This window comes from Ictalurus punctatus, chromosome 2, assembly GCF_001660625.3.
Source record: "Ictalurus punctatus breed USDA103 chromosome 2, Coco_2.0, whole genome shotgun sequence".
NCBI classification, from domain to species: domain Eukaryota; kingdom Metazoa; phylum Chordata; class Actinopteri; order Siluriformes; family Ictaluridae; genus Ictalurus; species Ictalurus punctatus.
The window spans coordinates 22927147-22944105 of record NC_030417.2 but is presented as its reverse complement, the minus strand read 5'-3'; the positions used below and the strand labels follow the sequence as shown (position 1 = coordinate 22944105).

The following is a 16959-nucleotide window of genomic DNA, read 5'->3' as shown; positions in this document are numbered from 1 at the left end:
AACATTAACAATTAATTCGTTAACAGTAAATATCAAAATTCTTAGAGGTGCATTTGGCAAGATTAGTTAAGATAGGAGCACTAAAAGGTAAGTAGGTGAAGAACATCAATACTGGAATGTTTTTTTTTTTTTTTTTGACTCCTTGCAACTTAATGCATATAATTAAAAACATTTAAAAAAAAAAAAATAATTTTCTATTTACCAGGTTATTTGTACTAGTAAGAAATAAAAAACAGTTGACTTGTACCTTTTAATGCTGGGATCCTATTGGGATCCTCTAGGACCCATGTTTACCTCTACCTTAAAGTAAAAAAAAATTATACAAACATTACCCATACAAATGAACATTTTCCATTAAAATAATAGTAGAAACTATTTATAAATATCCATATACATTGGGCATATTTTTTAAATAATAGTATTTTCTCTCAGTAATACACTATATATGGCAAAAATTATTTGCACCATTAAAGAATATTTTAAATAAATGCAAACAAATGGTCATTTCTGAAAAACTTGCTGTTATTTTTGCTCTCAGTCTACAGGAATTCTATTGTTGCCTTTAACCATGTCTTTTATATGTGTTTAAATGTCAGTAAAAAATCCCATTGTCATTCAATACCATGGAGAAAAACAAGGATCTGTCAACATAAATGAGATGGATGAAGATTGGCAATAATTCTGGGGGGAACTGTATATACAGATGGGTGACAAGTTAAAGCAAATATCTAGTAGGAAATCTTGAGTAGGCCTAATTTTGGGTATCCATTAGTAATCATCCACAGCAGAGTGAGTCAGAAGTGCAGAATCTCAAAGTAGATGCAGAGCATCAAGATGAATTACGCAGCTCCAGAGGGTGAGAGGAAACATTGTAGTAGAACTAGATCAGGATCTAGCCGTCATATCACATCAGGCAGCGGAAGTAAACATACAGTGAATTTCCCTGTTGATGAGAATATATGTGTGTATGTGTATGTGTGTGTGTATGTGTGTGTGTGTGTATATATATATATATATATATATATATACACAGTGAGGGGAAAAAAGTATTTGATCCCCTGCTGATTTTGTACGTTTGCCCACTGACAAAGAAATGATCAGTCTATAATTTTAATGGTAGTTGTATTTGAACAGTGAGAGACAGAATAACAACAAAAAAATCCAGAAAAACGCATGTCAAAAATTTTATAAATTAATTTGCATTTTAATGAGGGGAAAAAAGTATTTGACCCCCTCTCAATCAGAAAGATTTTTGGCTCCCAGGTGCCTTTTATACAGGTAACGAGCTGAGATTAGGAGCACACTCTTAAAGGGAGTGCTCCTAATATCAGTTTGTTACCTGTATAAAAGACACCTGTCCACAGAAGCAATCAATCAATCAGGTTGCAAACTCTCCACCATGGCCAAGACCAAAGAGCTCTCCAAGGATGTCAGGGACAAGATTGTAGACCTACACAAGTCTGGAATGGGCTACAAGACCATTGCCAAGCAGCTTGGTGAGAAGGGGACAACAGTTGGTGCGATTATTCGCAAATGGAAGAAGCACAAAAGAACTGTCAATCTCCCTCGGCCTGGGGCTCCATGCAAGATCTCACCTCGTGGAGTTGCAGTGATCATGAGAACAGTGAGGAATCAGCCCAGAACTACACGGGAGGATCTTGTCAATGATCTCAAGGCAGCTGGGACCATAGTCACCAAGAAAACAATTGGTAACACACTACGCCGTGAAGGACTGAAATCCTGCAGCGCGCGCAAGGTCCGCTGCTCAAGAAAGCACATATACATGCCCGTCTGAAGTTTGCCAATGAACATCTGAATGATTCAGAGGACAACTGGGTGAAAGTGTTGAGGTCAGATGAGACCAAAATGGAGCTCTTTGGCATCAACTCAACTCGCCGTGTTTGGAGGAGGAGGAATGCTGCCTATGACCCCTGGAACACCATCCCCACCATCAAACATGGAGGTGGAAACATTATGCTTTGGGGGTGTTTTTCTGCTAAGGGGACAGGACAACTTCACCGCATCAAAGGGACGATGGACGGGGCCATGTACCGTCAAATCTTGGGTGAAAACCTCCTTCCCTCAGACAGGGCATTGAAAATGGGTTGTGGATGGGTATTCCAGCATGACAATGACCCAAAACACACGGCCAAGGCAACGAAGGAGTGGCTCAAGAGGAAGCACATTAAGGTCCTGGAGTGACCTAGGCAGTCTCCAGACCTTAATCCCATAGAAAATCTGTGGAGAGAGCTGAAGGTTCGAGTTGCCAAACGTCAGCCTCGAAACCTTAATGATTTGGAGAAGATCTGCAAAGAGGAGTGGGACAAAATCCCTCCTGAGATGTGTGCAAACCTGGTGGCCAACTACAAGAAACGTCTGACCTCTGTGATTGCCAACAAGGGTTTTTAAACCAAGTACTAAGTCATGTTTTGCAGAGGGGGTCAAATACTTATTTCCCTCATTAAAATGCAAATCAATTTATAACATTTTTGACATGTGTTTGTCTGGATTTTTTTGTTGTTATTCTTTCTCTCACTGTTCAAATACAACTACCATTAAAATTATAGAATGATCATTTCTTTGTCAGTGGGCAAACATACAAAATCAGCAGGGGATCAAATACTTTTTTCCCTCACTGTGTGTGTATATATATATATATATATATCATATCTCCATATAAGGAAATGTAACTTCACAAAAAAATTTAAATAACAGATACCACTTAGTAGGGCTAGGTATTGTAACCAATTTGGCGATTCGATTCTTATTTATATGGTTTTGATTAAATTTTGATTCGATTAAGTATCGATTAGTTATCAATATTTCATTTAAAATGTTAGTTTTGCAGGCATGGAATCCATATTTTAATATAAATGCTGGTAACTGAAACCCTCCTACTTAGCTATATTAATGAAATACATATTTACATTAACAATAGGGCCCACACAATTATATTTAATTACTTTTTACATTGAGTAACAAATATTGTAACATGAAATCATAAATATGTGCATACAATGCACACAAGTTAAGCACAAACTGCACAATGCACATTACTGTAAAAAACAAAACAAAAATAACTGTAAATGTGCAACAGTGAAATGCATTATCAACTTTGTCGATCTCATCTTTACGTTACTGCCTTTAAACATGAAATACTTCCACACATCAGGCTTTGATTTTGCCGATACTGGCTTCAATTGGCTACCGTGACCTTCCGCAGTGATCCTCTGTCTTTTTTTTTTGTTTGTTTCTTTGTTTGTTTAGTTTTGTTTTGTTTTAAGTGGAGCAACGAAATATGGCAACATCTTCAGGATGAGAGGCGACCTGCAGATAATATTCACATCCTCTCAAGTAAAGCTTTAAGAATTGATTCGGGGATTTCCCAAATCGATATTGTTTAAATAAATTGAGGATTGATTAAAATCAGAGAATCTATATTTTTTTAAACCAGCCCTACCACTTAGGCCAAAGTAGTTTTTCACACAAATTTTAGTAAAGTGTACTTACCAACAAAAAAATTATGGCGAAAATGAAAACAGTCAAACAGGGATACTGTATCACCTCTGCTAATGTCAATTTTAAAGTTTCAATTGTTTTGACTTTCATTGCACTTATTATGCAGAATGAATAAGGTTCATATCTGGAGATTGAGATGGCTTTTATGTGCACTGTTGAGCAACACTGTGTTCTTGATCATTAGTGTAATACCCTCAAAGCATCAGTGATCTGCCACCATATTTTACAATGGGTTTGTCAGACATGCAGATCAGGAATTTCAAAATTCATACCTCAAGAACCAACTTTAATTTGCTTTTTGCATTCAAGACTTTTTAAACTTGTATTTGCCCTGCTTTTTTCATAAACATTACTTGACTTGTGCAGGTCAAAAATCACCTGTTTCTTTTGTGTTAAACGTTCTTTGGTTTTCACCATGGTGATTGATGACGAGGGCAATTTCCATGTGTGCACTGTTATATGTATACCCCAAGAGACTATCGGACCCAGTGTTTAGAAATCTTCACATCTCAAATGTGTTTTTATATCTGTAAATCTGCCCATGTTCTCTGCTTTTTGGAAATCTTGGGACAGTGATAAACTTGCCCATCACCAAAGTGTTACAAACATTGTATTTACTCTTTAAATTTTTTTAACCATACAGATATCAATGAGCTTAAAGTGTTTGTGGACCTGGCTTCTATCTCTGCGGGTGAAAATGATCTGGATGTAGACAGAGTGGCTTGTTTTCATGATGCTGTGCTTGGCTACTCCTCAATGTTATATGAGCTAAAGTCAGATTCTAGCTTCGGGGTCTTTAAAGAGGTACTGAAGAAGCTTTGGAAGGCACTTGATAATGATCCCAATCTTCCAAAGAAACTGGTAAGACTTGCTTTCAGTTTTTCGAATCTTATCCTTCATATGAGATGGATAGTTGCTTAATTTTACTCAATGCATGCTTTGGTTTCAGCGTGACACTGCAAGACACCTTGAATGGTTGAAGACAGTTAAAGATAGCCATGGATCTGTGGAACTCTCGTCTTTATCATTGGCTTCAGCTATCAATACAAAAGGAATCTACATCATCAGTGCTGAGAACCAAAAGAAGGTTTGTTAAACACAAAAGGGTTTAATTCTACAAATACAATATGTACAGTGCCACTAGTAAGTTTGTGAACCCATTACAATCTTTGTTTGTATTTCTGTATAAATTTGACCCAAATGTGGTCAGATCTTTATACAAATCTTGAAACTAGTTAAAGAGATCCCAATTGAACACATGATGCAAAAACATTAGTTATTACATAATAACAAAATTCTTCAACATTTTTATACATATATATATATATATATATATATATATATATATATGTCAGAAAATGCATGTGAACCTTTGCTTTCAGTAACTGGTGTGATTCCCCACCACCCGAAGGCCCCCCCCCAAGCAACAACTTCAACAAAACATATCCTGTGATCAATGGGTTGGAGGAATTTGGGTCATTCCTCCTTCTTCAACTCTGTTCACCTGCAACAACTCTGTGATGCTGGTGGACTTCCTTGCATGAACTGCTCTTTTAGGTCCTACCAAAACATTTCTTTTGGGTTAAGGTCTAGACTTTGACTTAAATTTCTTCTGCTATAACCATCATTTTGTAGACTTACTAGTGTGCTTATTTTCTTGCTGCATGACCTACTTAAGGTTAAGCTTCAGTTCACATACAGATACCCTCACATTCTCCTGTAGAATTTGTTGATACAATACAGAATTGATAGGACCATTACTAAAGGCAAGCTGTCCTGTACCGGAGGCAAAAAACAGTCCCAAACGATGAAACTGCAACCCTCATGTTTCCGGTTATTTTGGTATGCAGTGTTTTGTTTTCGCGAAACATAAAGCTTTTCATTTAAACTAAAACATTCTATTTTGGATTAATTTGTCCACAGAACATTCTTCCAATAGGCTTCTGGTTAGTCCACATAGTCTTGAGCAAACTTAAATCAGGCAGCAGTGTTCTTTTTGGAGAGTGTTGGCTTCCTCCTTGCTATCCTGCCACGCACACCATTCTTATTCAGTGTTTACCTGATGGTGGACTAATGAACATTGACAGTACTCAATGCAAGAGTGGCCTGTAGGTCTTTAGATGTTACCCTGGGGTTCTTAGTTACTATAATATTGGAGTCTTTGGAGTGATTTATTGCTGGATGACTACTCCTTGGGAGATTAACAGTGGTACTGAATTTTCTCCATATGTATATCATCTGCCTCACAGTGTATATGTGACCTTCTCCATTCATGTGAGCATCAGTTTTTCTGAAGTCCTCAGGAATCTCCTTTGATCATGGCATGACACACTTCCATAAATTTGCGTGATGAAGACCCTAGTTCATGTTATTGAAACATGGAAGAGCCGAAGAGCCTGCCAAACTCACACCTGATTTCCATGACCTTGACTGAAACACCTGACTTCAGTTACCCCTTTAAATGAACTTGTACTCCTAGAGGTTCAGATGCTGCTTCCGGCATATATATTTACTTTTGGATCATTTTGCTCTTAAAAAAATAAAAAATAAAAATTGCACCATTTGTTTCATTGGGTAATTGGGTATCTACTACTTGGATGAAAATCTGATCATGTTTAAGTTCAAACTCATGTAGAAATGCTGAAAATTGTAAAGGGTTCACAAACTTTCTACAAGATGAGCAAGTAGCAGATTTTAAAAATGCTTTACTTTTTAAAATTTATTTATTTATTTTTTTATTTATTTTTTAAAAAAAAGTTGAGTCTGGATAAAGTCTTGAAGCTACGTATTCCAGAGGAGCATGATGGGGGCCATGAGATGCGGTGTTACTCCCTTGAAGACCTCAAAGACCTTCAGAATAAGTTGATGCTTATGTCTGGCAAAGGAGAGCAAGGCCAGAATGAAGTTGATAGATTTGTAGAGGTTGGTCCCAAATTTCAGAACAGAGTGAATAACATTATGGCCAAAAGTCTGTGGACACCTGATCATCAGTGTTCCCCAAATTATTGCCACAAAGTTGGAAGCACACTATTGTCTAGGAGGACATTGAATGCTGTAGCGTTTCAGTGCTGTTCCAGCATGACAATGCCCCATGCACAATGCGAGATCCACGAAGACATGGTTTGCTACATTTGGTGTGGAAGAACCTGAGTGGCCTGCACAGAGGCTTGACCTCAACCCCATTGAACACATTTGGGATGAACTGGAATGCCAGCTATGCACCAGGCCTCACTAATGCTTTTGTGGCTAAATGGGCAAACCCCATAGCCAAGAAGAAGAACATTGCCTGAATGGTGGACATTATTATAACATCAATGGGAGGGACTATAAAACACACATGGGTGTGATAGTCAGGTGTCCACAAACTTTTCTCCATATAGTGTAGCTTGTTGTTCGTATTACATATACTTCATAAATAGTACACTGATTTCCAAATTTCATGGTGCTATTTCATAGGAGTATATAACACTGTCTTTTTATTTTTACAGGTTTTTGCCAGTGTACAGAGATTAGGTTCTGCATTTATTGACTTATTTGTGGCTGGAAATCCATTGTTCAGACTTTGGGAGGCAATTATCCACTGTAATAGCAAAGAAGTGTGCATTGTCATGGATTTTAACTTGACAAATGATGTCAGTATTGTTATGGTGAAGGGTGATGTGGCAGAGCAACTTCTAGAAGTCTGTAAGAAAATGGAGCATTGCCTCAGTTTTTGGAAAGATTTCATGGACAAGCAAAGATCTCAGAATTACTACCTCAACTATTTTACAGCAGAACAGATAGTATATCTGTGCAGTCAGTTGACTCAGAAAAACTTGGCAAATCTGGACGATCAAGCTCTCATGATGCTTTCTTTCATCAAATCGAATTGCACTAGCTTCAACTTGAGGAAAAGCTGGCACGTCCTTCAGTATGAGTTGCTTACAAAGCCTTCCGAGCAAAATGAAGACATTGATTTTCAAACCTTTGTTGATGTTCCAAATCAGATTGAATGTGAGATGGATATTGAAGGTGTCTCTGCTTCTGATTTTGGTCCGGAAAATGATACTAGAAGGTTTGACATGATTTGGAATACATACATGAGAAACATGAAAAAATTTCTTCCCAACTCTCTTGATGTCAGAAGTCTAGGAAGACTTTTGGAAATTTTGTCTAATAGCTCCAGTGAAACTGAGGTGAATGATGATGATGAGGATGAGAGTGCTCTTAAAAAGAATCAGAGAAATGTACAAAGAGAGCTACCTAGGGGACTGGTCATTGGAAAACCAAATCTCATTATCTGCCCTCTCACAGAGATTCAGACTTCTTGTATCTCCATTTACATGAGCAGTGAAGATGAGCCGCTGCCCACATATGATGAAGTGCTCCTTTGCGATTCTTCCACTTCGTATGAGCAAGTAGAGCTGTTCTTTAGGCGCTGTCTCACTGCTGGTTACAGGGGACAGAAGATATACACCATGCTTTATGTAGATCAGCTAACCTATGAAGTGAGCTACAAAGTGGAACAGTTTTTCCAACGTCACAAGGCTCAGAGCAGGAATGACTACAGGCTGGTGTTGATCTGTAGTACTGATCGAGAACATGCCTACTTGCCCTCAGTCTTCAGTCAGTTTCGGTTGCACATGGTACCCCAAGAACCCCTTAGCAGAATTCAGGAATACCTTGCCAAGCACTACACAGTTCCAAAGGACTATTCCAGTGCTGCTGCTGTTTTTAAAAACAGAACATTTGTGGGAGTTGTATCTTCAAGACGAGCAGGTGTTGGTGGGTATAAAGTCACATTTGTTAAAAAAAGAAAATTCTATTGTTAAATGTAATTGATTGAATTATACCTAACTTTTGTGTTCCTAGGCAAATCGCTTTATATACGTCGGTTGTATGAAAGATTGAAGGTGATTAGTAAAAAACCCTCACAGCTCAAGTGTATCCGGTTGTTAGAGCCAAGAGTGGATGAAAATGCTGTTCTTCAGTCAATGCTACACAGCCCCAAGAGGGCGCTAACCATCTTTCATTTTGATATTACTTCTTCGGTAATAGTTTTTTAACATTTATTTAATTTATTTTATTATTTATAAAATTATTATTTATTTATTTTAAAAAATAAATGTTGTTTGTGTTGCGTTACCTATATGCTACATTATAGGTGCAGAAAGGCCTCCATGAATTTCTCTTTCGGCTGCTGGTCTTGGGTTACCTCTTGGATTCAGAAGGAAGAATGTGGAAGTGCAGCAATAGGCACCTATACATCATTGAGCTACTCCAGTCTAGTGCAAGTGTGCCTAGAAAAGGCCCAAGATCCGTAAGGCAGCTCATATAATTCATCATTTTGCTGATCACAACACGTTCCTACTGTCCCAGTAACAGCAATGATGTGTTTTCCATTTTATGACAGGGTGTAAGTGTCCAGTCAGCCTTTCAGGATGTTTTTCCAATTGTCTACTGCCGAACTCCAAAAGAGGTTCTTGAGCTGGAAATGAGGATGTCAGAAGACCCATCCACAACTGTGGGTGATGACCCCCTAATGGATGATAAAGAATTCAGAAGTGAGGCTTACCAGCGCCCATACCAGTATCTAAAACGATTCCACCATGGAAACAACTTGGATGGATTTATGTACAGAGAAATTGAAGGAACCCATGTGGAATGCCTACAGTTGATGTTTCTGTACTGTGGTGTCATGGACCCTTCCTGGGCAGAGTTGAGGAATTTTACATGGTTCTTGAATCTGCAGTTACGAGACTGTGAGACATCTGTATTTTGTGATGCATCCTTTACAGGAGATACTTTGTTGGGGTTTAAAAACTTTGTGGTTGATTTCATGATACTTATGGCTAAGGACTTTGCTACACCCTCTCTGAGCATCTCTGACCAGAGCCCAGGGAGGCAACAAATGGACATTTCAGGTGTTAGTGAAGAAGACCTTGCACCATTCAGGATAAGAAAGAGATGGGAATCAGAGCCTCATCCTTATATTTTCTTCAATGATGACCATGTGTCTATGACATTCATTGGCTTTCATCTACAGCCGAATGATCAGAATTGGGTCGATGCCATTGATCCATCGACACAGAGAGTGATCAAAAAGAACATCATGACTAAGGAACTATATGAGGGTCTCAGCCTGCAGAGGGTTCCTTTTAATATTGACTTTGATAATCTCCCAAGAGGAGAGAAAATTGAGCGAATCTGCAATGTTCTAGGAATACAGTGGCCCCTTGACCCAGATGAAACTTACGAGCTAACGACTGACAATATACTGAAGATTCTGGCTATACACATGCGTTTCAGGTGTGGCATTCCAGTCATCATCATGGGTGAGACAGGGTGTGGGAAGACCAGGCTAATTAAATACCTGTGTGAGCTTCGACGGAGTGGAGTTGCCACAGAGAATATGAAACTAGTCAAAGTCCATGGAGGAACAAGCTCAGATATGATTTATACCAAAGTGAGAGAGGCAGAGGCCATTTCATGCAGCAATAAACAAGATTATGGTTTTGACTCTGTATTGTTCTTTGATGAGGCAAACACAACAGAGGCCATCAGCAGCATTAAAGAAGTACTGTGTGATAAAACAGTAGAGGGTGAATCCATGATGCCTAATACTGGCTTGCAAATTATTGCTGCATGTAACCCATACAGGAAACACACCGATGTAATGATTAAGAGATTGGAATCAGCTGGTTTGGGATACAGAGTGCGAGCTGAAGAAACGGATGAAAAGCTTGGATCCATTCCCCTCCGTCAACTTGTGTACAGGGTGCAGGCCTTGCCTCCTAGCATGATTCCATTAGTTTGGGACTTTGGACAACTTAATGACCATACTGAGAAAATGTACGTTCAGCAAATAGTCCAAAGGGTGGTTGAAAACCACTCTTTCCCTCAGGACTACATCAAGATCATCACAGATGTCTTATCAGCTTCACAGAAGTATATGAGGACAAGAAATGATGAATGTAGTTTTGTAAGTCTGAGGGATGTTGAACGTTGCATGCAGGTTTTTGCATGGTTCTACCAAAATAATGAAACGTTGCTGTCAGAACTTGCCAGGTATGAGAGTAATCAGAGAGCGCAAAAAAATGAGCACAGTCTAAGAGACATCGATGAAAGAGACCCTATTCTGTGGTCGTTAGTAATGGCTATTGGTGTGTGCTACCATGCCTGCTTGGAGGACAAAGAGAAGTATAGGTTCAAAATCTGTAAATACTTCCCAAGGACCTACATCCCAGTCAAGTTAATGCAAGAAATCTCAGTTATGCAGGATCTTCTTCTTAGTGGAGTTCCACTAGGTGACACCATTGCAAGAAATAATGCTTTAAAGGAAAATGTTTTCATGATGGTGATTTGCATTGAGCTGCGAATTCCTCTCTTCTTGGTTGGGAAGCCTGGAAGCTCCAAATCTCTGTCTAAAACCCTGGTTGCAGATGCTATGCAAGGTCAAGCAGCTCATTCTGACTTGTTTAGAAAACTAAAACAGATTCATCTGGTGTCATTTCAGTGCAGTCCTCATTCCACACCAGAAGGCATCATCAACACATTCAAGCAGTGTGCCCGTTTTCAGGAGGGCAAGAATCTAAATGAGTACATCTCTGTAGTGGTACTGGATGAAATTGGTCTAGCTGAGGATTCTCCGAAAATGCCTCTGAAAACCCTCCATCCACTTCTTGAGGAAGGGTGCATCGATGATCAGCCCCTGCCTCACAAGAAGGTTGGGTTCATCGGGATATCTAATTGGGCTTTAGACCCAGCGAAGATGAACAGAGGAATATTTGTTTCTCGTGGTGATCCTGATGAGAAAGAGTTGATTGAGAGTGCCAAAGGAATTTGCTCTTCTGATGCAATGATACTTGAGAAAGTTAGGGATTTCTTTCAGCCTTTTGCTCGTGCTTACCTCAGAATCTGCAAGAAAGATGGGAAAGGTTTTTTTGGCCTGCGTGACTATTACAGCTTGATTAAGATGATGTTTGCTATTGCCAAAGCATCAGATCAAACCCCAAGTGCAGATCAGATTGTGGAGGCTGTGTTGAGAAACTTTAGTGGTAAAGACACTGTGAATTCGGTCACTGTTTTCACCGACAGGCTTGTTTCTAAACCTAACCTTGAAAGCATTGATACCATTGAGCTCGTGAGACAAAATATCACAGCAGTTGCTCAAGATGAGGAGTGTCGCTACCTGCTCATTCTAACAAAAAATTATGCGGCTCTACAGATTCTTCAGCAAACATTCTTTTCTGAACAGTACCAACCTGAAATCATCTTTGGCTCAAGCTTCCCTAAAGACCAACAGTACACCCAGATTTGCCGTAACATTAATCGTGTCAAGATTTGCATGGAGACGGGTCAAACCATTGTGCTTCTGAATTTGCAAAACCTGTATGAAAGCTTATACGATGCACTCAATCAATACTATGTTTCCCTTGGAGGTCAGAAGTATGTGGATTTGGGGCTTGGAACCCACCGTGTCAAGTGTAGAGTGCACAAGGACTTCAGGCTCATAGTGATTGAAGAGAAGGAAATTGTCTACAAACAATTTCCTGTTCCTCTGATTAACAGGTTGGAGAAACACTACCTGGACATTAACACTGTGCTAAAGAATGAACAAAAGCAGCTTGTAAAAATGCTTGAAAAATGGGTTGACAATTTCATTAAATCGAACAGTCAGCATTCACCTGCTCTCCAGGCAGCACAATACTGCCCAGCTGATGTTTTCATTGGATATCACTCTGATACTTGTGCCTCCGTCATCTTGCAAGTTATGGAGAGGCAGAAAGGAGAGATGGAACTTTCTGACCCCTCGCGACAACTGTTGGATGAGGCCAAACTCATCTTATTGAACTGTGCTACACCAGATGCAGTGGTTCGCCTAGATAGTTCAGCCCTTTCCAGAGTGGAAAGTGAACACCTAGCAAGGGTGTACTTTGAAGACCAGAAGCACAGCTGTATGGCTGACTTCGTCTTGTCTCATATCCAACAGGAAGAGTGGAACCATGCCTCTTTCACTGAGGTAAATCTGTCTTGAATGATTTGTTTGAGTAATTATTAATTAAAACTATATTAGCAGTAATTCAGTGTGTGATTGCTTCATAGTTTCCTCTTGAAAGGTTCTGCAATAACTCATGAAATGTAATAATCAGATCTTTATATAGGTTTATACATATTTTTTTCTTTTATACATCAATTCTTATTTTTATTTCTGATTTCTAAAAAATCGTAGACTATACAAATACCTTTAAACTTTAAAACAATTCCTTTATATTATATAAACGATGAACCCCACTTTATACCAAAATATTCTTGAGACAAATGTGAGGCCACCTGTCCAGCAGCTTAAGCTGGGCTGAAATTAGGTCATGCAACAGGACAATGATCCCAAGCACACCAGCAAATCGACATCTGAATGGCTAAAGAAGACATAAAATCAAGGTGTATAAATGGCCATGGTATGAACGCCCTCAAACATCAATGAATTGAAGTAATGTTGTAAAGAGGAGTGGGACAACATTTCTCCAAAATGGTGTGAGAGACTGATAAACAGTGATGAACAGATGAACAGTAAACATTTTCCTACAGAAAATGTTTACTTCAAGTTATTGTTGCTAAAGGTGTTTCTATATGTTACTGAATTATAGGTTGTACTTATTTTTTTCCCACCTGGTTTCTGAATGTTGGTTTATTTTATGGGGAAAATGACTACATATTGAAATAGGTAGTAATTATATTGAAATTTGTAGTTTTTTTTGTCACCTTATAGAAGTTGGTGAAGACCACAGAATTGTAGCCCAGCATGGTTGTATTCTAAGGTTACATAAGTTCTTTTTGGCCTTCAGGAGTTCATGTGGTTTGTCCTTGGACAGTCACATCTCAGAGTCATATTTTCTCTTCAGTTCCCCCTTTTGTCCTCTACTTTTGAACTACCTACACAATGTTTTCTGCTTACCAAGACCTCATAAACCTCAGGATCATTTTTGCAATGCCCCTTCTAAGAATTGTGCCTTGGCTGGCACTGTTTAATTCTTGCAGCAGAAACTTTTTGCTGTTCTAGGGCTTCTATATCTACAGCAGAACTCGTGGTTGCTCAAGTTAGGAGGTTGTTCATGATCTTGTAGCATAGGAGAATGCCCAACACCCAGGATATAGGCTGCATAGATGAAGACAGGGGATTCAGTGCATCAACAAGGTTGCCTAGGCTGCTAGCTGCTTTGCCAGGTTTTAGAAAAGCCTCTTGGTAGTCCTTGTCTTTATATGCATAGGGTTCGCCCTTCAGTCTCCTATAGCACTCTGCCTCTTTTGTTGACATTAATGATAGAATTTAATATAATATTATTATTATTATTATTATTATTATTATTAATGATAACAAAAATACTACTAATAATAAACCTTTGGTTGTTTTGAAATCCTACAGGTGACTACTTTTTCCAGACTTCTAACAGCAGCAGACATTGGGCAGCTACAGGAAGTGGTTCCAAACATAGAGCTACTTGTATTGCATCAGTTTGATACGGAGCATTCTTTCCTAAAGAAAATCAGGTATGCATGAGTAGATGTGTATAACATTAAATACAAATCTGGTACTATCCCCCCCCAATAATCAGTACCATTTGTGTCATCCTAGAAACTATTTGGACAGTACCTCTGGGAACAAGATACTAATTATTCAGACTGATTTTGATGAAGCCTTACAAAGTTCCAATCTCATTGCATCAGCAAAGTAAGTCTTTCATCTGACTTACTATCCATTTCACTTGCTGAAGTGGGACTTTATGAAGCAGTCATGATATTTAATCTTTATTTAGGTACTCCTCTATTGGTGAAATCAACAAATTCAGGAAGGAGCTGGGCAGTAAGGTGTTTGTCTACTTCATTACCAAACTACCAAGAGTGGAAGGTGGAACTTCTTATGTTGGATTTCATGGAGGTGAGATAAAGTTTTTGTTTCTAATGGCTAATTTTAAACTTGATATGCTATATGGTGAAAGTATGTGGACAGCTGACCATCTCATCCATATGTGAGCCTTCCCCCACACAATTGCCACAAGGTTTGACGCACACAGTTGTCTAGAGTGCTTAGTTTGCTCTAATATTAAGATTTCTTTGAATTATTGGTCCAAGCCCAAAACTGTTTTAGCATTGCAGTACTCCTGTGCACAAACTAAGGTCCATAAAGACATGGTTTGCCAAGGTTGATTTTGGAAGAATTTGAGTGTTCTCCACAGAACTCTGCCCTCAACTCCACTGAACATCTTTGGGATGAATTAGAACACTGTCTCCATGCAAGGCCTTCTTGTCCAAGATCAGTGCCTAACCCAGTGCCCCCTAATGCTCTTATGCCTGAATGGGCACCATTCCCCAAAGCCATGTTCCAAAATTATTGTGGAAAGCCTTTCCTGAAGAATGGAGGCTGTTATATCAGCAAAGGGGGGGCTAAATCCGGAATGGGATGTTCAACAAACACATATGTGCGTGATTGGTCATATTAGCCATATAGCGTATATTGAAACTGATGGCTGACTAACTTTGTGTTTCCTTTTTAGCAATTGCATATTAATTTCTATGGTTTTAATGGGATATTCTAGAAGCAAATGATGTAGGGGTGTGTAATGGTCAGGTGTTCATATAGTGTATAAAGGGCTTTGGACAGATTTAAGAATTTTCTGATATATTTTTCTGTTAAGGCCCCTGGAAATCAGTCCACATTGATGACCTTAGAAGATCAAAAGATATTATCTCTGATGTTAAAGCCTTGCAGTGTCTTACCATCAGTCAGCTGTTTGAGGAAAAGGAAGATCAGCCCGAGGGTAACGATAATTCCTCCTAAATGTATTCATTTTGAATGCAGACAGACCTTTAGCAGGTGTTTGTCTAACGGCACAAACTCTTTTTTTGTCTTCACAGCTATGGAGAAAGAGGACATGCATAGGGAAGAAGAAGCTGAAAAAATGGAGCAAAAGGACAATATAGTAAATTCTAACATCAGAAACATGTTCATTTTTTATCATGGTGTAGACATGTGAACTAATTTTGACAAAAATTTTGACAAATTTTTTCTTTGTGGTCTTTCAAGAGCTGGGAGAACGTTCTAGATACCACAGCACTGGTGCGTAGCTGCGTTCAAAGTGCAGTGGGCATGCTGAGAGACCAGGGGGATACAGGATGTCGCAGCACTAGAAGAGTAGAAATTCTGCTAACTCTCCTGTCTGATAGTGAGGAACTTCAAGGTATGAGAGTGTGTGTGTGTGTGTGTGTGTGTGTGTGTGAGAGAGAGAGAGAGAGAGAGAGAGAATAATATCTAACATTTAGTTAACCACTGAATGTTTTAATTTTATAATCCACAGCTACATTTTTGAAAACCGTAAAGCGCCGTCTTCATACTCTGTTGATGAACCATGATGAACACGCTCTCTCAGCAAAGAATTGGGTTTTCAAAGAAGCAACCAATATTGATTCTCTACAAGAGGGTGGGACATTCAGGTAAGTTAACAGTAAAAAATTTATATACTTAATTACAATTAAATGAAATATAATCTATTTGTAATTAAGGACGATCTGGTCATATTACAATAAACAATTGCTTAACTTGGACTTATTTTGGAAATGATTTAGAACAGTTTATGGCCATTTTCAAGCCTTTTTTTCTTCATTTGTGACCAGTCAGAGTCAGCTGACCAGCAGTAAAACAATACCAAACAAATAAAATATTTCTTCCTACCACTGTGTAAAATATATTTTTTAACAGGTGTTAATTTATACTGTAATTACATTTTCAGAAATACCTTATGGAAGCGGGTTCAAGCTGCAGTTATTCCCTTCCTGGCACAGCTGGTCTCAGTTATTGACCGTGACCACAATCTTGACATCTTGCTAGATAGAAACTCAGGGGAATCAGTGAAAAAACTGTGGTTGGACATCTTTGGAAATGTCAAGTTTTTAAATGTTCCATATACAAGAGTCGATTCCAAGTAAGTACCTCATATCTGCATCACTGTATTGATTTGCTTCTGCAGAAAGTTATTTTATGAATATATTTTCCACTGTCTGTGTCTTTTCCAGCTCAGTGACAAAGACAATTCTTGTCCAGAACGGTATTGTAGTTCATAGGAATACAGGCTGCTTAATGCCGTTCAGCTGGATAATCAAAGACCATTTAGAGGAACTCTGGGTACATGCTCTGCACAGAGAAGGTAACAAAAAAACCTACAAACATACAATACCACTATGCATACCACTAGTTTAGAGATCTAATGAATGTTTGTCAGTTTACAGATCTACAGTCTACAGATGTAAACTGTGAAGCTTTCATGAAAAGCTTTCATTAGCTTCACTAGTTTTAACTATTTATTTGGAGTGTGTAGCTACTTGATAGATTTTTGCAATAATTATTGTTGTTGTTGTTGTTGTTATATATCTCTCATTCAAGTTGCCAGTTAAATAGTTAATTCTTCT

At 38.6% G+C, this 16959-nt stretch overlaps 1 protein-coding gene across 1 annotated transcript in view; it reads left to right on the top strand.

Annotated features, from left to right (window-relative positions):
• rnf213a (ring finger protein 213a) overlaps positions 1-16959 on the top strand; it is a 60495-nt gene that overhangs the window by 24252 nt on the left and 19284 nt on the right. Inside the window, exons 22-37 of the mRNA XM_017489382.3 lie at positions 4163-4380; positions 4469-4606; positions 6277-6441; positions 7008-8283; positions 8371-8549; positions 8663-8818; positions 8912-12520; positions 13922-14046; positions 14132-14227; positions 14313-14434; positions 15192-15314; positions 15412-15476; positions 15581-15734; positions 15852-15987; positions 16284-16475; positions 16567-16697. Of these exons, the coding sequence (XP_017344871.2) occupies positions 4163-4380; positions 4469-4606; positions 6277-6441; positions 7008-8283; positions 8371-8549; positions 8663-8818; positions 8912-12520; positions 13922-14046; positions 14132-14227; positions 14313-14434; positions 15192-15314; positions 15412-15476; positions 15581-15734; positions 15852-15987; positions 16284-16475; positions 16567-16697 (6885 nt within the window). The remainder of the gene's footprint in view (positions 1-4162; positions 4381-4468; positions 4607-6276; positions 6442-7007; positions 8284-8370; positions 8550-8662; positions 8819-8911; positions 12521-13921; positions 14047-14131; positions 14228-14312; positions 14435-15191; positions 15315-15411; positions 15477-15580; positions 15735-15851; positions 15988-16283; positions 16476-16566; positions 16698-16959) is intronic.